The following is a 22,971-nucleotide window of genomic DNA, read 5'->3' on the forward strand; positions in this document are numbered from 1 at the left end:
CTTTACAAAACACAAACAAAACATATTAAAAAGGATTTCCTGACCAGATTTATTGTTTGACAATTCATACAGCATCATGGGATTTTAGAAAAGCACAAATTACAATTTTATAGAACAAAATAAACGAGCCTTTGGAATCGCCACGAAAACCTGTTGAGCATCTTATTTTAAAACGTCTACCCTTTACGTTCAAGTATTCCTGTGAAGTGATCCGGTTCACACCCTGACAGAATTAATATTTAAAAGTGCAGGAAACTGGACCGTGTGTGTAGAAAGGCAATAATGGTGTTAGTTGATTGCTCTCATTGGAAGTACGATTACAGGAGAAACGTGTATATTTTGACGGATCTTTCACCATAACAAGAAAAAACATGTGTGCAAAACACATTGAGGTGGTAAACAATGGTTATGTAACTTAAAATACTTTGCACATCACCTGAATATTCATGGGTATTAAAGCTTCCTGTAGAAATGAACCTTCAGGGTTTATTTAAATGCGGCCGTTCCCTGATGTGTGATCCCTCGATGATCATGAACTACAAGCTTATTGCTTGAAAACTGTAAACAAGCTTCTGGACTAAAAGACTACAATGAAAACTGTAACAGAAGCACACCGTCATGTTACTGATAAAGTTATTGCTCACCTCAGTTCAGAGAGATAAAAAATACATTTTATGAAAAAGAAAATCTAGGGAACAATTGCATCTCTACAAGATATTAAAGCCAAAGACGACTGTATCTGAGGTGTGATCCGTCTTGTAATGACATCAGGATGGAGGACACACAGCTGGTGTGGACCGTCAGTCGTAGATCCAGTGGCTGCTGCTGTCCTCCCAGCAGTGAAGCTCGTCCTGTCTAAACCACAGAGAGATTTCCTTCTGGGCGCTCGGCACCGAGTCGCTGCCGTGGATCACGTTCCTGCAGCACATGACCGTTTTATGAACCATTATAGTTATACTTTTTCGGTATACTATACTATGACTTTTTTTTACACACATGGAGTGGGGCTCTTGAATATAATGCTGCCACCATACATTTTATTGGTCGCAACTGTTTTTTTCTACTATGACAAGTAAAAATGCCTCCTGTAAATAAAGGCCTCACATTTTCCCTCAGAGGAGAAGTGAACTATCAGGTGATCCTACCTGCCCACTTCCACACAGAAATCCCCTCGGATGGTTCCAGGCAGCGAGTCAGCAGGTTTGGTCTCTCCCAACATCTTACGTGCAGTCTTGACTACGTCCAAACCCTCCCACACCTGAACAAACACAGGAACGTACATGACTACAGCATGCAGAAACAAAGATATCCTGTACACCATGACTTATGTGAGTTATGAGCAAAAACCAAACGCCCTCTGAACACGTGTACAGTATGTGGGAGAATGTCACCATTACTACGATTGGTCCAGAGCTCATGTAGCTCATCAGTCCCTGGAAGAAGGGCTTACTCCTCAGGTCCCAGTAGTGTTCCCTCAGAACATCCTCAGACGCCTGACCACACACAAGACAGACACGTATTCAACTAAAATACAAAACTACTTTGGTAAATATTGTCTCAAGAGAAGATAAAAGGCCTACATCCCAAATACCTGCACCAGTTTGAGGCCGACCAGTTTGAAGCCTCTCTTCTCAAAGCGACGCAGGATTTCTCCCACCAGTTTACGCTGCACGCCATCTGGTTTAACGGCAATAAAGGTGCGCTCGTTCACACCGGACCAGCCTAGAGGATCGGGAATAACACCCGACAACGATGAAGGTAAAATCAACAAGTGTTTACCGTGAACAACGACGGCCACCACTCGCAACCTAGAGCAGCGTGCATGCGTCTGGGTACAGACTGGAGGAAGCAGCATCGTTCACGCACAAGTTTTGACTTCACAAAAGCTACATGCAGCTCCAGAAATGTTTTAGGAGTGATTATTAGATTCACAAATATCACTTTCAGGTCTCTCGCTGTGACCTTTTTCTCAGCACCATTGCAGTGCAAAAAAAAATAAAAATAAAGAGAAATTTTGAGATAGAAAGTCGAAATTATAAGATACTTTAACACAACAGTGGTAGAAGCAGGTCTTCATAGGTTACCCTACATTTGACATACAAATGTACTGTGTGTACATTGAAGACTACTTTAAACGTGGCTTTACAACACATGAAATACTTCACATGGATTGTACTCAGCAAACGCACCCTTGAAAGGATTTTCAGCAAGAAGCAGCTCTGGAGTAGAAAGAATAAAACCGATGTGGCTGAGGTGGCAACCTTCATTGAACAGCAACTGGAAACATCTGGTCAGTGTCATGGTTACAGATGGATGCAGCAAAAGTGTTGGTGCATTTTTTATTTAATTTTTTTTTTTTTTTGAACAAAAAACAAAAACTTAAATGTTCATGTATTTATTGTTTAACTGGAAAAAAAAAAGAATTTAAAAAAAAAAGGAAAAACTTTTTTTTTTTGCTGTCAGAAATGGGCTTCCATACATATCAGCTCTCACGCGATCCACGTGAATCCCACCGCCAGCAGGAGCTATTAATAGAATGATGAATCAACGTATTTCACAGTGACGAGGATGACGCTGCTGGTAGTGAGACTAAGTAGCCGCTATGAGCACGTGATACATACATTTGCAAACTAAAGTTAGCCAACTGTAGATCGACCCACACAGTCAATCATCCAACTCCAAAGCCGAGCGACTCTAACGTTACACACAATAAGTTACAGCACCTGTGTAGAAGTTACTGAACTGTTCGTGACACCATTGTTTCAACGGTTAACTCCTCCTTCTAGCTCGAGCCGAGGCGAACGGTAGCATCTCCTGCTCACACAGACCGGAAACTGAGAAAGTCAAACTTCAACAATAGTGAATGACACGCGGAGTACAAACGGATTCAACACCAACCTGAAGTTAAGAAGTGAGAGAATATGGACAAAATCAGGCAGATCATTGTCGCCGGTTGGACGGAGTGACGTCACACTGGAAGGAGTAGGAGGGAGGGATGAAGACGCGCGCACCCACGTTTCGGAATGCTTCCCAAAGCGCGTGACCGTGGAAGTTAATTTCCGCCGGTTGAACAAAAAGTTAGAAATTATAAATTTATATGGTGGAAGAAAATAAAGAACACTACTCAGGACTATTTTAAATGTTAGTGTAATATAATATTCAGTTATTCTGGCAGATTATATTTATTCTCAAATTGTGATTATGATAAAGCCAATATGACATAAAAGCAGCATCTAATCAAGCAAAATAACATTAAACTTTAGCCTGCGTGGTCAATGGTGGAGTCTTCTGCTACTTCTTTCTCTGATAGTATAAAAAAAAAGTGATTTCAAGGTGTCAAAGTATGAGGCACGGTGCACCCAGTCATGTTTAATGTGCTGTAATCACCTTAGTGAAGTGCTCTGTGAGGTAGTCTATAACGCATCACCAACAAAACCAATGATAGCAGCAATGTTTTATCTTAAATTTAATATTTACCACATTGCACAGATACATATCACACTCGGAGAGGCCAGCTTCAGAGAAGTCATTTGAGTCCAGGACATATCGGGACATTGAGGTGATTCCAGTGTACTCGCACAGAAGAAGTTACAGCTTCCATCGACACTGATTTTGTCCAAAACATCCCAAGAATTTCCTCTTCAGAACCACGAGCATCACACCGCTGTCCCCTCCGTCCTCTGCGTCTCTTGCTCCTGCCTGCGGAAATAGTCTTTGTTGAGCAGGACGTCCCTCTTTAGAGGCAAGACCGGCTCCTCGGCCACTACGCTGCCCACTGCCTTCTTGTGCTGGGCCAGCAGCATGGCGCGGAGCAGAGGAGGGTAAGGGACGTAGCGCACGGGCAGCTTGGGGAGTGGCTCAAAGTCCTTCATCTGCTGCTCCATGCGTTTGGGAACCAGGCGCCAGTCGTGGTACATCACCTTGTCCAGCTCCTTGACCTCGCTCTCCTGTTTTCCTGCAAAGCACAAAAATGCAACAAGCTGTTTGTTTGAGTGTAACATCAAAGGGTGACATCACATCAGTGTCCTCAACGGTGGTTACAGTTTAATTTAAGTCAAATAAACGGGGTACAATCTTACCTTTGAGGGTGAGGATCCCCCATGCTTTGCCATGATCCATGTTCTAGAAAACACAGGAATCAGGTGTTACACGTGTATCCTAACAGACCTCATGACAAACTAAACTGCGCTCACTTCTACACTTGGGATGACAACATGCAGACCAGAATCTTGGATGTGGCCCTTTCTCACCTCAGCGGTGTAGTCCACCTTGACCTTAGTGATCTGCCAGTAGCTGGGCTCGGTGTGCTCCTCCAGCCAGGACTTGCGGGTGAAGAGGCGGCCCATTCCGAACAGCCTCATGCCCGCCAGCAGGGAGAAGAGGCGACTCTCCCTGCGGACATCCTGCCAGGCCAGCACGGGCAGCATCTTCCCCGTGTGAGGCCGCTTCATCGTCTCGTAGTCCAGGGCGTATTTCTGGGACTCCCGCGGCCGGGACTTCAGCTCTCGGTACGCCCGGATCTTCCGAGCCATTTCTGCGATGAGACGAAGTCGCCTTTTCTTCACCATGACTGCCTGACGTGCAGCAGCTCGCGTTACTCCACAATACTCCCGGATAAACACCGGTTAACGTTTGTCCTGCAGGAGGGTAAAGTGAGTTATTTACGTCTGAGCGGAGCAGCTCTTTAAACTCAGATATCAGCCATTAAAAGTACCTGAACGTCCCTGACGAGAAGCACCAGCGCAACTTGACCTCCGCAAGCAAAGCACACAACTTCCGCTCATTTGGTCCGACAGCGGAAAGTTCCCCTGTAAACTGTAACTGCACATTTTAGTTCCGCATTAGTCAAATCAAGTAGAAGACCTCTCAGTTAGCACATGATGGAATAATATAATAAGTGTTAATTCATAAGACAAGAATGGGTATTAATAAAGATTTTCTGCACACATTCTAAATAAATACATATTATACCTAATCAGTGTTCAGTCATCTTTTTACTGGTGGTCTTTACCTTTGTACAGATTTAGATATTTTTTCTTCAAATATTTAAAATGTATATGGACTACAGGTGGGATTTTGGGGGACTCGTTAAGGAAAGTGTGTTTATAACTGTTTAAAGAACTTTCTGAGTATTTCCATGTTAATCTGAAACTGAAACGTTTTCTCGTTTTGTTTTATTTTGACCACAATAGAAGTTGTCATTTATTTCACTTTAGGAAATGTTCTATTCATAGAGCAAAATGGTCAAATTCCATAACGTTTTTCTCTTTATTGAAGTGTTACTTTTGCCCCAGTTCAGACCTTTGAATCCATCCACTCCAGTGATATCAGGCACGCGTTATATTTTATGTAAAATGAAAAGACAAAAAAAGACTTCCAAACTGAAACATCTTCAAATGTCCTAGGTGCCGGTTTTCTTGCTAATAAATAAACACATCCAGTATTTTTTTTGCATATTTAGTATTCATTTATTTTCAGCTGAAAATCATGCTGATAAGTTATACAGAAAAAGGTGAGTAAAGGCCTTCACATATAGAATTATTAATATGACACGGTATAGAAGAAACACTAAGAATTTTACCTATTTACAGTACAACAGTAAGAAAAAGTGCTTGGATGCATCAAAGTGAAGACAAATGCAGTGAAATAAGACAAATACATCTGCTGGACTACAACTAATCTCTTATATTACTAGATATTTAGGGATAATTCTGATCAATCATTACACAACTGGACAGGATTAAGTGCGTCATGTCACACTACTCATGACTAATTATCACGGTGCTCTGGTACCTTCACCACTAATGTTGTGTGTGTCCATCTTAACGTCTTAAAACACACATTCCTTCTGCTTTTATTGCATAGTACCAGAAATCATTGTGCACGTCTACTTGAACCAAGACCCTTGAGGAGCGAACATGATCGGAGACAGGTGACTGAGGCAGCAGTTGGCAGACTGTATAGCTTCAACGCCTGGGTCAAACTCCATCTTTATACTTCTATTGTTATAGTTTTACACACCTGACCCAGAGGTAATGTTCCCCTTCTCGGTCATTCATGATCCAGCAATACTCGAGTTGGAATCTAATTCTTACAAAATAAGCAACTTTTTAGAGCCAGCTATTAGTCCAACAAAGGATGTGAGTGTTTGATACTAAAATCATTTAGAATAAAGTACAATTAACTACAGTCAAGAGGAGTTGGTACAGGAAGTGATGGGACAATGCTTTGGGAAAACCAAAATAACACACTTGCATAAACAGATCAGTTAAAAAAAAACACTAAAACTGCTCATAATCTCATATTTTGTCAATCAAAGAAACTAACTTTTTTTTAAAGTTCTAAAAAACAATAAGATATACCAGCGATTAAAAGTTACTTTACATGTGCGGCAGTCTCTTCAGAGTGTCATCCTAGTCTCATGATCAGATTTAAAAGAGCTACACTAAATAACAAGGACACACTGCGGACATCTTTTAGGAAAGAGGAAACCCTTCTACAAACAAGTGGCATACATACATCAACAGGAGACTTTCAAAAAGTGTTTGGAGATGATGGCTGGAATATTTTCATTTTTGGAGCACTTAAAGATGCAAACTACATTCAGGCTCACTTCAACTCCTTGTAACAAGTTTTTTGATCTGTCTTAAAACGTTTTTTGCCTTAGAGCTGTAACCTCTGGGTAACAAATAAAGAATACTCTCTGACCTATGGGGTGTCTCTTCATATCTCTCTTTCACTCTAAGACACAGACTCAATGTCTCACTTTGGCAACCCAACAGAAAATTGCAGATGCCAGTAAAACATGTAACATATTACTTTGATAATGCATCAATGGTATTAAGGTTGAGAACAATATACAGTATTTGCATACAGGTTGAAAACACAGAAAATATATAAAAGGGATGCACCAATGTTTCAGTCCCAATACGGGCACCGATACCTGGGCTTTGGGTAACAGTAGATACAGAGCACCGATACAGAGCAACGATACAGAGCACCGATACAGAGCAACGATACAGAGCAACGATACAGAGCAACGATACAGAGCAACGATACAGAGCAACGATACAATACTTGTGTTTAATTAATAAGCTCTATGCCTCAGTGTGTGGAAATGACTGGGATCATTCTTTTATGTGTAAGGAAACATCAGGAAACATTGTTTTACTAACTTTGTAAAACAAAATGTAACAAATAAATACATAGATATAATTTACTGAATTGGTGTATATTATTAAAATAACAAATCCTACGCCAGCAACTTCGTAAAATATCTTCAAAGTTATCAGAATTACAATTCATGAGTAAACCTGTTTAAATGCAGCAACAACTTTAACAGGAATTGAAATTCCAGTATATAAAGTATATAGTCTGTAAACATAATTGATTAATATAATTGAATAGATCCAATATCGGCCCGATATCAGTATCAGTGCATCCCTAAAATATACAGTCTCTCATTTTTTCAACCCACTTTTTGCAAATGTACTATGATGACCATCAAAATATGGCCTTACTTGACTTCAGTGTTACACTGTTCAGTCCGTTTCTGCATCATTTCGCTACTCGCCTACATGAACGGCAACAAATTATGGTGACTAACATAATAACACCGCACATCTGTACTTATTACTGAAGCTGGTTTGGATACTGAATGTATGACGAGCATGAACATATCTGAAGAGAAGATCACAGTAAAGCATGTCGTCACAGTTTTCCACTTACGTACCGCTCCGATCCTGGTTTATTTTCTTCGCCACTGGATAATATTGATGTTGAGGAACGCTTGAAGCAGGTAGGAAACACTAGATCAGAGGCCTCAGGACATTAACGTCTGCCAGTGATGGTTTGAGTCGAGCTGGGCAGTCACGTCCAGCGGCATCTCTTCCTCTGACAGGCTTCGGGGTCAGATGGGCAACCCTCCGAGTCACTCTCACAGGAGGACGGTCCAGCCAAGGGGGGGGCAGGCGAGCCCGAGGGTCGCTCGGGCCCATCTGGGGTTTCCTCTGTGGTGCCACTATTGAGACTGAGCACCCAACCCAGTTTGTTGTGGAGCAACTGGCGAAGGCCCGGCGGCAGCGGCAACACGTCCAGGGTGTCTATACAGTCCGGCATCAGCTGGCGAAGGCGAGCGCAGCAAAGGTACAGCAGGGAGGTGGGCGCAGAGCACGATCGGATCACCTTCATGCTGCTCTTCGCTGCAGTGGAGCACGCCATCGGATAAAACTTCTTATTTTGGAGCTCCGTGGTAGCAACACCTACATCGAGAATGGTGACAAAACATTTCATGTTCATGTGTAATATCTTGTTACAATACTACATAAGTAAGTAAGTATTTATCACTTATGGTATGTGTGTATGTTGATACTAACCTATACACTTGCGGTTTTTGAAAAAAGTGAGTGTGCCGTGCCACGTGTCCAGATGGATCCCGATGATGGATCCCTGTCCAAACCGGGAGGAGAAGTTCATTTTGTCTCCTTTATGATGCAACAATCCTGACAAAAGGAGGACAACCACTGACGTTAAACTCATACAAACCCCACTGTAAGATGTTACTGCTGCATCACAGCACGTTGTGTTGGTCTTACCAGTGTAAGAAAGACCCCAGCTGTCTGCATCTTTTCCCAACAGGCTGCAGAACGAGTGTCTGTATTTGTCGAGGTTGACATCGAAAGTACCGATGCCGACCATCTGCACAGATACAAACAAGAATTTATGTTTGGATCTCTTTAGGAAGCGTTGCATACTACCAGCAGGTCAGTGAAGGCGTAGAGGTTTACCATGTCTGTTCCATACACTGGAGACGTCATCTTGATCTCCCAGAAGTGCTGCCCTTCAGCCAGCTCTTTGGAGCCACGGATTGCTGCCGTGCCACAGCTGTATTCAGAGTGGAAGTTCACTTTTTGATTGTCGCAGCTCAGTAATGTTGCCGTCGATTGGCTGTTGCCGTCCCAAACCCAGTCAAACTCTGAAACATCAGAAGTCATTCGGTCATTCATGGCCAAAGAGACAAGAAATTGAATATTTTTTTGGCCATTGATATGCAGGAGCTGTCTTGTACCTTGGTCGTCCTCGCCACAGTGGCAGTCTTTAACTTGGTGAAAGCCTCGCAGACGAGGGTTGTAGTTGGTCTCAGCCTGGGAGTCGCAGCCACAGTAGGACTCTCCGGTGACGGGCACTGCACTGGGGACTGGAGGGACCATCACTGCCGAAAAGTCTGCCTCAGAATCGGAATCACTGTACTGGGGAGCAGCAATGCAGAGAGAAACAACTCATTCAAACGCCAGCAGCATTGCTTATGTAACAGCACAACACTGGTTTAGATGTTGGGCTGCTACAAAGACAAAATTGGGCACTGCATTGGAAAATGTACCTCTGAGTTTTATCAACATCTAAAATGTAATAGTGAAATGCAGATATTATAATGCTTTCCTTAAACCTAATCTCCAACCAAAAACACTCCGTTTACAGTGGCCAAAGGCACATTAGAGGCTTTAAGTCTGACAGTGATAGCTGAGGTCACTTTTTTGTTGTCTTCTCATGGTGATGATGACACATCCTGTCTCCTGCCTGGGGTGAAACAAGTGGCATCATATGACACAAACAAAAACTCCTGTGTCCACTGATGCTTCGAAATCTGTTCAGAGCTTCAGGTCCAATGGGGAAAACAGCAGCCCTTGTATGCTTACCTCTAAACGGTCATGGCTCCATTCTTCAAGTGCACGGGCGTCAGCATCCCTTCGTATCCCACCCCAAACATATCTCCACGCACGACTGTTCCTGCTGTGCCTGGACATGGCAGCAACAGTGTCTCACCAGTAGAAGAGCCCGCCTAGTCAGCTCAGGTTCAGTCCAGATGCTGGAGGAAGAGCATCAATCCAGATGCTGAGAAATAAATTGACAACATGTGATAATCTTGAGAGGCACAGACACTGAAGTCCCTCTGGCAATTAATGCTTGTAGCTTTGTGCATTGCATAATTTATATAATTTAGTTCTTTATTGATGCTGCTATCCTGATGTCTTATCTCAACACTAACATGTGCTTCCGTTACAGCTTTACAGTTTAGAGTTGGTGGGGCACATTGACGGGTAACTAATTACACACATATCATCCTACCTACTTAATTTAACACTAAATAGCTGGTAGCAGTCTTCTGCTTGACCGCAGATAATTGTCATCATCAGCAAAACTATTAGTCTTTTAACGTGAGATGTTGTTCTTCCTAACTAGCGTCAGTTAGCCACCTAGCGGTAGCAGCTAACGCTAGCCCTACACAGAATTTAGCCCGTTGACCCGCGGATGCATTAACAATATTAGCAGGCTGTAACAAGGTCAGATACGTATCAATTCAACCCAGACAGCCGGTTGAAAGTATAGCTTATTACACAGGCAGATGTCGGTTACTACACGGTTTATTAGCCATGTATTAAGAGAAGAGGTGACCGGGCTGGTGATGCAGATTCAGACCTAGCGTAAACTAGCTAGTTAGCGTTCGTTAGCTGCGTGTTAGCGTAAACTAGCTAGTTAGCGTTCGTTAGATGCGTGCTGCTATCAGCGCGAGAGAAAACCGTTAACGTTACCTGCCTTGTTCACCACAGAGACGTTGTTCCTCGAAGCCACTTATTACTAGAGAGCTAACACACGACAGCGGAGTGAGCGGGGAGCAAAGCTTCCTGTTTACCATGACCTACTTTACATCAGTCTGACCGTAAACAATAACAGTGAGACGGGCTCTCGGCAGGAGCCCACTGTCTCCAACAGGACGTTTATTCGTGCACAGAAAATACTCCTGTTGTATTAGCCTAGAGAGGAACGAGTAGTGTTAGTCAGTGGAGACGTTTAGAGGTTATTTAACTAAAAGTAAAAGCACAACATGATACAAAATACTGCAAACAATGTACCAGTAGTATAAGTATTGCCCTCTTTCAGTGTTGTATATATTAAATGGAGGAAGAAGTATCCAGAATTTTACAATTTATTTCAGTAAGTAGCAATACCACAAACCATAACAATACTCAACCTAAATTAAAAATGTTACAGAAGTGTTACAAAAATCAAATGTTCTGAAAGGATAGCCTCACAATTTTTCCCAATTCTGCCTAAAAACAAGAGTCAGTCACCTCTATGGACATGGCTGTAATAATTCCTCCTGTTCAGACCTGCTATTAAAAGGTCCCTTTTATGTGAGTGATGGGGACAAAATCCACATTCCTCATTTTGTGGTTTGTTAAATGTGCATATATATATATATATATATATATATACACGCAATGAAAATGAGCTGGCAAATGTATTCAGGGCACCAATAAGACTGTCTGGAAGCTCTCACAAGAGTTGTCTGCAGATAGGAATGAAAAAAAAAGTACATTCACCACAAACAATGAATTATGCATGTGCCCGTTTTAGGAGAAATTCATGTCCACTTCAGGATTAGATGAAATACCTTGTGTGAACCTTTCACTTTTCATCTAGCCATCCATCAATTTAATTAACCGTTTATTACTAAATTTCCCTTTTTCAATTAAATGCTGACAGGTGCTTGTGACTCTGAAAAGCCTTAAAGACGTCGACGCTGCAAGTTAAGTCATTCAATTAACATCAGAAAAAAAAAAAAAAAGGCTTGACGCTGATGTTCTGGAGGTTGAGTTTTATTTGGAAATCCGACAGGCATGGCTGAACAGTGAGCTCTCACCTTAAACAAAACAAACAAAAAAAACCAAGACAGCAGCACTACAGGTAAACGATACTAGTGTTGGAGAATGTCATATTAAACATAAAGACTTGCACACACATATTATGCACTCAGGTCATTCACTGACACGCACGCACACACACACACACTGTCAACTCCATGTCAACATCCTCCATTAATAATCACACTACATCCAGAGGAATTCCAAGCACTTAGAACAATTACCCACAGTGCAATGAATCTAACTATACACAGATAATTTATATATTTTATGTATATAGGGTATTCAATAAACAGTATTCCATTTAGACAGTTTCATTAAGTCAAAATCTTCATAACTTTCCATAAATAGTGAAAAATAAAATAAAATGTATTGACAGCTCCTCACCATTGTGATTCAACAAAGGTCCCCGAAAAGAACATGGAAACATAAAATACTAGTGTGCATGATTCTTCAGCAGTCTCCAAACGGAGAAGGACGATCAAAATCACCAACAGAAAACAATAATCAAAAGGAGGGGAATGAGCAGAGGGATAAACGTTGATACTCACACTCACAGCACAGACTGGTTACTACATTTACAGAAGTGGAGGGACTCTGGTTCACTGTACAGGTTAAGATCAGACAACAAATCAAGCAGACTGTCCACACATCATCCCACAACAACCAATACATGCCTGTTCAGTACTCATGAGACCTGACACAACTGCATGGCTTTAAACAATATGATCACATCTACGGAGGACATGTTTCTGTCGCCATCCCATTCTGTCAGACCCACGGGGTGTAATGGAAGTATGGTGAAAATCTCCTGTTTGTTCTTGCTGCTTCGATGTGGAATGAATGAGATGGTGTTTGATGCGGACATTTATTTTGTAGATAGGATGAGAGCCACGATGAGACCGTAAAGCCCCAGCACCTCAGCGAAGATCAGGATCAGGATCATGCCCACGAAAAGCCGGGGCTGCTGGGCGGTGCCTCGCACTCCGGCGTCGCCCACGATGCCGATGGCGAACCCGGCCGCCAGACCGCTCAGGCCCACGCTCAGACCGGCACCGAGATGCAGGAAGCTCCTGTTGGAAAGAAACAAAATGCAAAAGGTAATACCGTCTGAAACGTATGATCACATATTTCTTTTTTGGCCGACGGTGTGTCAGGACCTTGAGGCAGCAGCTGAAGTTGCAATAAACATAATCCTCAACAAAAGATGTGACCCATGGCCAGATTATTATAGGATGTAAAAATGCAGCGCAGTGAGGTTAAGGACATTTTATACACGAGACGTGAGTCAGTCGTTACTCTGTTTGTCACCGATAGGAGAGACTTCGGTCTGCAGTGTAGTTCATAAACTTCAATGATAAACCAGAGAATTGTAGAGTAACAATGGACTTCATGATCACAGAAAGTTCTCTTATAAAACTGTTTCAGAAAACAAGTTCTGAGCAGTTAGCTGTTCACTAACTCGCAGCATAACTCTACTAAGAGCCAGACATAGTCAATTTTGTATGTGTACAGATTGTAAAGCCCTCTGAGGCAATTTACACAAATAACAATCAGCAATAATACACACTTTAAATGTAAAACGGCAAACTGTTGTAATGGACTACGTTATCAGAGGTTCGTCTTACTTGTAGAGGGTGACTCTCTCAGAGATGTTGTTGGCTATCAGCACAGCCACCACCAGCCCGTAGATGGCGATGATACCAGCCATGACCACGGGGATGATGGACTTCATGATGAGCTCTGGCCGCATCACAGACATGGCAGCGATGCCCGTGCCGCTCTTCGCCGTCCCATACGCTGCTCCTAACGCTGTGTGAGAGAGGAGAGACTTCCTGTTAATTCAGTTTAGTGTTTATTCTTCACTTACAAACGATTCCAGATAAAAACAACTCAAACCAGACGAGATATGGATTCGGATGAGGCTGGGTGAGATTAATAAACCCAGACAAATCGATTTCAGACCTGACGTGCAGGTAACAGAGGAAATGAAACAGCAGAAGATATTCGACTGACAGTTTTCTCCCACCCAGCCATATATAACTGACCAATTATATATATAATTCATTTTTAAAAAGAAGTACTGCCAAATCACACTAGTGCACCTATTTTTAAAGTTTCCTCACAAACCTCTGAAACACGTTTAAAAAGGGATTAATCGTTGTACTCTGGAGCCGTGATAACACATAAACCTCACCCACTTGACTACTTTATACTTCTCTTTGCTTCCCTTTCTGCTCTGCCGTCACCTCACGTCTCACTGATATCTGCTCGTCACATATTTGTAATCACGCTGCACATCACTGGTCACAGTGTATGTTGACTTTGTTCAGTATACCTGTTCAATCTGAAACACTACAGTAGCCCCGCCTTTTCTTTTTTCTCTATACTCTATTGTTTTTGATTCCAAGTTCCCTTTTTGAAGTTTCTGTTATCTGCTCTTTGTCATCTTGCTGTCTGTTTACAATTATACGCAATTTAACCATTTAGTATAGAAGGACTTTGTATAATGTATTAGCTGCCTCCCATGAGCTCTTGTATTTTACGTCTTGTACAGTGTTGTAATTGTGCAAACAAATACAGACTAGAAGACTGAAGTTCAGTTTTAGTGAGGTGTTGATTGAACTCACACAGCCAGCTGTTTGTCAACCAGTTAGTCACTTTTCTTGCATTTACTCTTCTCTCACCGGGTAAACCCACATCATGTGTGGGGTTGTGTCCCATGTGGAGGTTCATCTACTACACATGAGACACAGCAGTCCTCCTCCACAGATAGTTGACCAGCACAATGGAACAGGCAGTGCCCAGTTTTCTGCGCAGTTCTTTGTCAGCTGGAGAACTTCACTGTGCACGATTACTGTTTATCATGCATGGTTTAGATGACAACAAGCTGAAAGAACTCTGAAAACAGGATGTTACCTGCGAATCATAACAACCAGCTGGAGCCAATAAATAAATAAATAAATAAATAAATCACTCCACCACTTCTCACTTGCTGATGTGGGTGTGTTGACACTTTCGAGGGCTCTGTGCTTATCGACTCACTACAAGCAATTATTAGCATTATTGTGTGAATAAGACACGCATCAGTTTCTCCAACAAGTTCAACATCTCTGTACCAAGCTACTCTTCTCTTTATATTATTCAGGGAGGGAACGATTCAATAATGGTTTTGTTATCCACTTATATTTATGTTCTTATTTGCATAAAAGTACAAAATGACTTCTGATCCCTCACATTTTAAATGCATCATGTGTCACTTCTGTACCGATTGCTTTCTCACTGTGCATCCCATAGATAATGAATGGACATCACATGTCCAGCAGGTCATCAGCCTCACACAGATGTCACCTGTGGATGCTTGATGGAGCCACCTCGAGAAATCCTGGACTGACTCTATTGTGAACAATCAAACTGTTTTGAAACTTTAGCAGCACACAGAGATTTTACTGAAGGGTGTAATATATGTATGATTCACAGCTCTAAAGCACAAATAACGCTGCTGTGAAGGTGTCTGTGTGCCTCGGGGTGTGAAGGATAAAGCTTAAAACAGAGCCCAAAACAGAGCCCTCAGGCAGCGCTGTGCTATACAAGTATAACTGTGTTTTCCATTTTCCCCTCATTCAGCACCTACTTAAAAAAAATACTAATTTGGATTGAACGACAGACACACTGAATCAATTGGGTGTCGGCCGAATGTGAGCAATTCACATTAAACACTGTTTCTTGGTCGTTGTCATAAAATGTGTTTTAGATCCATTCATTCAGGCACGACGGGCCACCATCTCAGTTTAAATCCTTTTACCGTAATCAAAATTAATCCAAGTTTCATGCAAATTATGAAAGAGAGACTTTATGTATTATAATTGTATTGATTGATAAAAGTTAGATATGTGCATCTCTAGATTTAATATCTTATAACTCTGTCAATTCAATGGTCAAACTCCACAAAGTGTCACCTGATGTCAAACCAACAATGATTTCTACATCATGGAGACAGGTGTATGGAGGCATTGACATCACCTGATTAACTGTAAATCCCCACACAAAAATATTTTAATAGTATATTTCCTTATTTCCTCCCTGATAACCTGGGTGTACCCCGCCTCCTCGCCTCGAGTGGATGCTAAACGTGGATGGATGGATGGATGTTCCCTTAATTTCCCCTCACTGATGTTTTAGGCCTTAGATGCTGGCCCTCCTGTAACACCACACATTAAACCGTGACGGGGACTAATCCCAACAACAATCATATTCATCGTATATTATCATGAGGATATAGACCTTAAATAAGTTAATTATAACAGATTAAAAGACGGCCTCGTCGACCTGAGCTGCCACCTCAAAGAACAGTCTGCGTCACCAAGAAAGGCAGCATCACAGCTTGATATGATATAACCAGGCTGATGGAGGTAGCTAGCTAGTTAGCATGACGAGCTAACGTCAGTGGTCAGCTCGGTGGAAACCTTCCCCCGCCTCTGCTCATCATTCCCCCGGCAGGTGTGTGAGCCGTGACCGACTCAGCTAACACCCATCGCCGTCATCTCTCGTGAGACAGACCACCATGTTTGTTGTTTCTAATATCGTGAGAATAGCTGAACATCTGTCTGAGCTTATTCGCTCGTTAGCGTTGTGACAGTAACGGTTTTAACAGTCGAGATGTCAGATGGAGGAGCTGGTGTAGTTACCGCTGAAGACCATGGCCGCAGAGGCTCCCATCACAGCGAAGAAAGGCGCGTACTCGGGGCTCTCCGCAGAAGACATTCTCGGCACTTTTCTCGGGGCGACAACAGCTACAAGGCAGACTATCTTCTTCTTTCTTTATTTAGGTTTCCTTTTTCCCTCCGTCAGCTTTTGGATAGGTTAAAACACTGAGCGGGGGGGAGACAACGTAGCTGCCAGCAAAGAGCACCGGTGTAGGAGAGGAAAATGGCGATACGGAAAGAGTCACATGACTAACCATCTCGGAACGATCCATTTGTGTGGACACGGGGGTGCTCGACACAAACAAAAGTCGAAATAACTAACCTTTGTTGTTGAATGCACCGTAAAGTATATTGTACAAATCATTCTCATTTGATTGCAATTTTTTTTACACGCACACCAGTTTGTAATACTACAATGTATTATATGAGTGGTTCGTACAGTGTGTAGGCTATAATATGGTATGTTCTGCTGCAAGTGTACTGACTGCAGTTGAAACGCTGGTTTACTACATGCTGGCGTATTTACTATAGGTTTTCAAGTAGATAGTCAAATCAACCAAAAACACCGTTTTTACTCTATAATTTAAAAAAATGAGTCAACAAATAAACAATAATATAGAGGCACAGTGTCCATAATATCCAGCATATAGCCACCCTCCTTTAAACCATGTGTATGTTGTAAAGGTTTTTTTTCATTGACAAGGAGAGGTCATTTTAAATCAACATTAGACTTCCTCTGAGACTCAAACACACTAAAGACTGTCTGACCTGGAGACACATCCGGAGTCTGCCTTTGTCAAGGTGACACTGTACAAACCTAATGTCAGCTATAACAACATGTCACCTCATAATTCACCTCGGGACATTCTTCTTTTGGGCAGATATTCTGTAAAGATTACATTTTTAATCACATCCTATTTTACCTTCTTTACACAGTTTAGTTTTTTTAAATGTGCTTTTCTCTCAGAGCATCCCCCAGTGAGTGTTGCTGACGATAAAAGTTTATCTGTATCGTTTTATATCCTAAGAACAGTTTTGGTTTGAAGGATGTTTTTTTTGTACAAGACAAACATGATCTTTGTCTTAGCTTTTAATAATCCATCTCTTTAAAAATATTCATGTACAGTTTGCACTTTTTGGATCATAATTACAATGATATAATCAACGGATAAAAACATTTAGTATAAAAGAGAGCCAGAGAGATTAAATCAAACATTACATAAAGTGACATCACTTACCCTCTCAACAGAAATGTGTTTACTTTTAATTTCACCACAACACAACTGTGTTGCCAATTTGCCTACTGAGCATCGGCCTTCAAAAAATTGGCTGTGCATAAATAAACAATTAAATTAGAGTGCTATCCTGCACCTGATGTCTGATCTTCGCCACAGCCACCTCTGGTTGAAGTGTCCTGGAGCAAGGCACTAAATCCTCACCCTGTCCACAGGTGGGGTCATCAACCAAACATAATAAATGAATGTAGGACTTATTTACTCACATATGAGTTATGATGAATTAATACATGCTTGGTGGAAATTTAAATTGACTTTTATGATCAATAAGCCAAACATTTTCTTCTGCCAAAAAGAAAATATATTGCAGTATATGTATATAGTATATAGTATATGCTGAGTTTTAATGACACTTCAGCTCCAACTCCTTCACAGGGCTTCTGAGGGGTTTTATAAATTCTTTAAGATGGGGTTTTATCAACTCCTCCATTTATTTTTTATTGTAATCTGGATGCTGTGGTGTAAATTCGAAGCCCCAAAACAGAACAGTACTCTGACGTTCCCCCAAGAATTTACTTTCTGTATACTGGGGTCAAAAACACCTTCACCACTTGGTCAACATGGACCATGCAGTGTCTGCCTCACTACAACATATTATTGAGGGTTAGAGAAGAAACAAATTAAATCAACCTCCCTCAGTGCTACTTGTATAAAGTTTCTCACTGCCTTTAGTTCAATTGTGTCTCGATAGTGTACTTAAATCTTACGCAGTCGAAAAATGTGCTGCACACACATGACTGTCAGCAGCCTCTCCACTGCATGTCATAAAGAAAAGCTATTCGCTCTGGTCAGAGCTCAATCATGTGACCTGCTCAGAGTTCAACAATCACTTCCTTACAGTAAGAAGGGAATATGTGGTGACTTTGTTAGTAGCGTATATAAAATTACTTTTGTTTGCTTTGCATCCAGTTTTAAAAACCTGAAACAAGTTCAATCATGTAAACGTTGCATCAAACAAACTGACGTGTGTTGCAATATGTGTTGTAAGCACACTCAATGCTAGATGTTGTGAAAAGTTACTATACACCACTTATACTTTTTGTAGTGTTCTATTTGAATTATGTGCATTTTTAAAGAAAAAAATCTTTTGGAATCAGACCCTGAGTGTTGTAAGTGTTGTAAGGTAGGCGAATGGAACCAGCAGTGATGTATAGTATATACACATGGAGGTATAACTTACTATTAAGTACCAGTATACCATTATACTAACAGTATCCACATCGCCATCTGTTGGCTGATTTACTGGCTGGCATCCTTGTCAAATTTCTCCCTCCCTATAAATGAGAGCTTCATACATGCTTAAACATGCTTTTTAATGATAAATTACAAACTGAAATTTAAGTTAAATTGATGCAGAAAGAACGATGATCAGTTCTCAAGTGTTGGAGATCAGGCTTGCATGTTGTCTTTATTACTTTTATTATCTTAATAATTAAAGTATGTGTGTGGGAATCAGATGCAAGATGACATAATAAGATATCACAAGCAAAAGAAAACTGACCGCAGGTTACAGACACACTGTATTTTAATGAAAGATTAGGTTAAAATAATACACATTTAATGAAAGAAGCAGACATTTAAAAAAAACAAAAAACATAATCACCATAAATATGCTACATAATCCTAACCACACTTTGCTCTAACACGATTGAGTAAATGCATCGGTAGGGCAGCTCCGTGTTAGGCTACACACACACACACACACACACACACACACACGTGGGATAGATCTCATCAGCATTGAGTAAAAGTGAAGATATCTCGACTGTGCAGCGGAAACTCTAGATGTGAACCCCAGGCTAATGCTTGACAACACCATCCGGCTAAAGACATCTCAACGCGCACGCACACACACACACACACACACACACACACACACACACACTCTAAAATGTATACCTACAAGCAGAAGACACTCATACCAGATTTAAGAATTCCTGCAGGAGACTTTTGTGGGCTTTAATTAACGTCACTAATTCAACATCCTGATTGCCTTTAGCTAAATATGAACAAGTGTTTCAGATCTTACCATAAAAACATGAATGTCACCGATAAAAAATAAAAAATAAACTCTTACTGCTTTAAGCATTCCCACCCTGTCATCACTCAGAAGTGATCTACAGGTGAAACAGGCCGATATACTTTACTCAGTTTGGGCCAGATTGGTCTAAATGTCCACCTTAAACTCAAAAAGATAACTGCATCCGATATGTAAGAAGGTCAGATTATTTGCAGTGGCCTCGTCCCCACACAGCGAGACTGTTTAGTGCTCATCACTCAAACACACGCTTTAAAATCCAACAAGCACTCCTGCCTGTGTGACTATGTCTCCCAGCCTTTCACACACACACACACACACACACACACACACACACACACACACACCCTGCACTCATTCAGTCCACGTTCCCAGCACAACCAGCAATCTGGATAGCAAGATCAGCAAATGTGTTGTTGTGGTGGTCGCTGGAAAAAAAACACGAAGAGCAGAAAAAGATACGGCATCACATGCTATTCTTTGCGAAGCCGCACGAAGTGAAAGTGTGACACGGCGATGGCTCGTACGCGGGATGAGGAAGCTACACTGGAACCCTTTTTAAGTCGAAGGGGGATGCAACCTTTGAAAACAAAGTCATGAAGAAAGATGAAAATGTCCTTCTCAGTCCCAGCCGTTGTCCTTTATCATGTGGGACAGCTCGATGATAAACTTCCCCTCCTTGTACTTCTGGCTCAGCTCAAAGGCTTGTTCCTGCAGAAGGGGAGGTGCAGAACGGTTATCAAGAAGTAGATTAAAGTAAAACCCAGGACTAGTCTCATTAAAGGACATGCAGACACTCTGAATGTGTCATTTACTTCAACTATAATACTATTTATTCATTTTTTCAAGGATGTATTTTTGCTAAATGATCACATGTAGCTTTGGCCAAATAAATAAAAGATATGTTTCCTCCAAAACCGTGTAACATATTACAATATGGTATAATATGAAACATTAGGTTGAGGAAATGTGTGCTTCACTCTGAAAACTACTGCCTATTAACCTTCCTCATGGAAATAAAAAAAACATCTGCAGCAACTTCATTAAAAGTGTAGAGAATAAGAAGTGGGTTAAAAGGTTACATAGTGGTATCTACAACGCTGATTACACATCCAGGTTACAAAAGGAACTATGACGGGACCACAAGAAATGTGATTAGTCAGCATGATCTGCCATTGTTTCTTCCCCAAAAGTTTCTGTTACAAGTGGAGATCGTTGATAATGAAGTATCACTATCAGTTTGATTCTGATTTTCAGTGACACACATTTAGCAAACCTTTTGCCTCCTTCACTCAAAAGTAAACAGTTGGGGAATAAAAGGTAAAGCAGAACACGGATCGGATGACTTGTGCTACATCCTGCTAATGGTACTGGGGAGCCATCAATGGGTGAAATCTGACGCTGAACTGTAAATCAAAACCTGCACCGGATATCTGTGGAACCATGTTAACCCCTTTGTTCAAACATTGTATTCACACGGACGTGCTTACATATTTCCAGCCCAGCGTGGTGTGACAGTTTTCACAGTAGATGTCGGCGACAGCGTGAAGTCCTGTGAGCAGCAGCCTCTCCTCCGCAGGACCACAGCCGACGTTCACTCTGAAACCAAAACGCAGGGTTGTCAAACAGCAGCTCCTCTCTGAGCCACAGTAATTAAACTACTCTCATTACCCTGTAAACCAGTAAAGGACCTACTGTCCTATATTGCTTTTTTTTTTAAAGGGAAAAAAAAGACTAAGGTTCATGAAACAGTCATGGGGAGGATGACTTTCCATGAAACCATTTAGAACAGAGCTTCACTAAAACAGATGATCAGCATCTATTTGATGCAAACCTTGAAGTTAGATTAAGTGCTCGAGTTATTTAAAAGGCATTTTAGGGTCAGAGCCTGTGTATTTCTGACCCACTAACCCAGAAGTAGCGTGACTAAAGTGAACTTCACTCGAGAGAAAATCAAATTATCTGTTGGCAATGTGGTTTGTGCAAACATGTTTGATACTGGGACTTTGTTTTCATGGACAACTTGACTATTGAAATGATACGCTGGGAAAACAAAGATCATAAGTCACCAATTTATTTTTGTTTTTATAAAACACACAAAAATAGTTGATCTAATACCAACACTAATCTGAAAACATTTGATAACAAAGTAGTAAATAGAAAGAAACATTAAAAGAAAGTACATTTTAAAACTGAAGTCACTTTTTACCCCTTTTACACAGTGATTATGGAGATGAAAAACAAGATTGGAAACCTAATATATGAATAGCCTTAGCTACTTTTCTACATACGTTGTGCTAACGTGTAGTAATATTTAAAAACAAAATACTCACACAGAGTTGAAGAGGTAGGCTCGGCCTTGACTGCCTTGGAAAGACTAAGAAACAAGGATGAACAACAAAATAAGAGGAGAAAAATGCTTCATGTGTCCACAAACAACATACTATGAAATATACTTTTTTTTTTTATGAAATTCCAAAATGTCTACAAACTTTGTGATATTTCTCTTTGTATTAGGTCAGTCCAGTTTTTCCAGTTTACTTTGTAAACTACGTGAGAGTCATTGGGCGGTGCCATGCACCACCTGAAAGGATCACTCACAACAGAGCGGCAGCATACCAACCTTGGAGATGAGATCGTCATGGTTTGCCAGATGGGCGCGACAATGCACACAGCTGTAGCGACGGTGGCACGAGTCCAGATACGCCTGGAACGTCTTGGCCTTTGTCAGCTTCACCATGTCTGAGGAAGAAGGAGGCAAGGATATTAGACACAGGCAGGTTTTACATCAGCTTTTAACACACCTGATAATAGCAATACAAGGCTTTCACCCGACATAACCCGACCTAAATGATAATAAACTGAGGCTGGAACTGACCAGACATTCATTCTGACAATCAATATTTACCAATGATTTGCTGGTTGCAGCTTTACAAATACTTTGCAGGCGTTTGTCTTTACTTCATATGATAATGTTTAGTGAAGTGCATATTAATAAAAGACATTATAGAGACAAAACTCTGGGCTCAGGCACCTGCTGACTTCGACACTTTATTGACCAAGTTAATCGATTAAAAACGACAAAGAGGATGATAAGATAGGAAGCAAGTATTAGGACATACTAAGTCAAGTTCAAATCAAAATGATAAGATTGGATTTATGACCTCATAACTTTTACGTCGTATCTCATTATTGTAATATAAAAATATAAATAAAAATATTTAAAAAAA

The 22,971-nt window shown here is 41.1% G+C and overlaps 5 protein-coding genes across 9 annotated transcripts in view; all 5 read right to left on the reverse strand.

Moving 5' to 3' along the window:
- Nucleotides 1–39: 39 nt before the first annotated feature.
- On the reverse strand, nt 40–2,999 carry nme3 (NME/NM23 nucleoside diphosphate kinase 3). 3 transcript variants are annotated; one of them, XM_031862035.1, is made up of 5 exons: nt 2,899–2,999; nt 1,592–1,722; nt 1,392–1,493; nt 1,146–1,258; nt 40–918 (listed from the first exon to the last, which is right to left on the reverse strand). In XM_031862035.1, exons 1-5 carry the CDS (start codon nt 2,942–2,944, stop codon nt 801–803), a joined length of 510 nt encoding a protein of 169 aa, XP_031717895.1. In that variant the 5' UTR covers nt 2,945–2,999; the 3' UTR covers nt 40–800. The 3 variants fall into 3 exon arrangements, with proteins under 3 accessions (XP_031717895.1, XP_031717894.1, XP_031717893.1); XM_031862034.1 differs by lacking the exon at nt 2,899–2,999 and having other exon boundaries at nt 1,398–1,493; nt 1,592–2,124; XM_031862033.1 differs by lacking the exon at nt 2,899–2,999 and having other exon boundaries at nt 1,592–2,124.
- Nucleotides 3,000–3,447: 448 nt separating this feature from the next.
- Nucleotides 3,448–4,903, reverse strand: mrps34 (mitochondrial ribosomal protein S34). Of its 2 annotated transcripts, XM_031862032.1 has the most exons (4): nt 4,715–4,903; nt 4,251–4,637; nt 4,080–4,122; nt 3,448–3,955 (listed from the first exon to the last, which is right to left on the reverse strand). In XM_031862032.1, the coding sequence occupies exons 2-4, from the start codon at nt 4,566–4,568 to the stop codon at nt 3,657–3,659; spliced, it is 660 nt and encodes a 219-aa protein (XP_031717892.1). In that variant the 5' UTR covers nt 4,569–4,637; nt 4,715–4,903; the 3' UTR covers nt 3,448–3,656. The 2 variants fall into 2 exon arrangements, with proteins under 2 accessions (XP_031717892.1, XP_031717891.1); XM_031862031.1 differs by having other exon boundaries at nt 4,251–4,903.
- Nucleotides 4,904–5,443: 540 nt separating this feature from the next.
- On the reverse strand, nt 5,444–11,551 carry spsb3a (splA/ryanodine receptor domain and SOCS box containing 3a). Of its 2 annotated transcripts, none has more exons than XM_031862263.1 (7): nt 10,590–11,551; nt 9,696–9,891; nt 9,068–9,248; nt 8,787–8,974; nt 8,595–8,697; nt 8,376–8,501; nt 5,444–8,261 (listed from the first exon to the last, which is right to left on the reverse strand). In XM_031862263.1, exons 2-7 carry the CDS (start codon nt 9,801–9,803, stop codon nt 7,870–7,872), a joined length of 1,098 nt encoding a protein of 365 aa, XP_031718123.1. In that variant the 5' UTR covers nt 9,804–9,891; nt 10,590–11,551; the 3' UTR covers nt 5,444–7,869. The 2 variants fall into 2 exon arrangements, with proteins under 2 accessions (XP_031718123.1, XP_031718124.1); XM_031862264.1 differs by lacking the exon at nt 10,590–11,551 and adding an exon at nt 10,395–10,579.
- A 90-nt stretch (nt 11,552–11,641) lies between these two features.
- Nucleotides 11,642–16,629, reverse strand: atp6v0ca (ATPase H+ transporting V0 subunit ca). Its single transcript, XM_031862265.1, has 3 exons — nt 16,391–16,629; nt 13,331–13,514; nt 11,642–12,775 (listed from the first exon to the last, which is right to left on the reverse strand). The coding sequence occupies exons 1-3, from the start codon at nt 16,464–16,466 to the stop codon at nt 12,571–12,573; spliced, it is 465 nt and encodes a 154-aa protein (XP_031718125.1). The 5' UTR covers nt 16,467–16,629; the 3' UTR covers nt 11,642–12,570.
- A 2,581-nt stretch (nt 16,630–19,210) lies between these two features.
- ypel3 (yippee-like 3) overlaps nt 19,211–22,971 on the reverse strand; it is a 14,928-nt gene continuing 11,167 nt past the window's right edge. Inside the window, exons 2-5 of the mRNA XM_031861864.1 lie at nt 22,365–22,483; nt 22,075–22,118; nt 21,232–21,340; nt 19,211–20,452 (exon numbers count right to left, since the gene is read on the reverse strand). Coding sequence (XP_031717724.1) covers nt 20,363–20,452; nt 21,232–21,340; nt 22,075–22,118; nt 22,365–22,481 — 360 coding nt within the window. The 5' untranslated portion in view covers nt 22,482–22,483 and the 3' untranslated portion in view covers nt 19,211–20,362. The remainder of the gene's footprint in view (nt 20,453–21,231; nt 21,341–22,074; nt 22,119–22,364; nt 22,484–22,971) is intronic.

This window comes from Anarrhichthys ocellatus, unplaced genomic scaffold (assembly GCF_004355925.1).
Source record: "Anarrhichthys ocellatus isolate YVR2014 unplaced genomic scaffold, GSC_Weel_1.0 scaffold26, whole genome shotgun sequence".
In the NCBI taxonomy this organism is placed as follows: Eukaryota; Metazoa; Chordata; class Actinopteri; order Perciformes; family Anarhichadidae; genus Anarrhichthys; species Anarrhichthys ocellatus.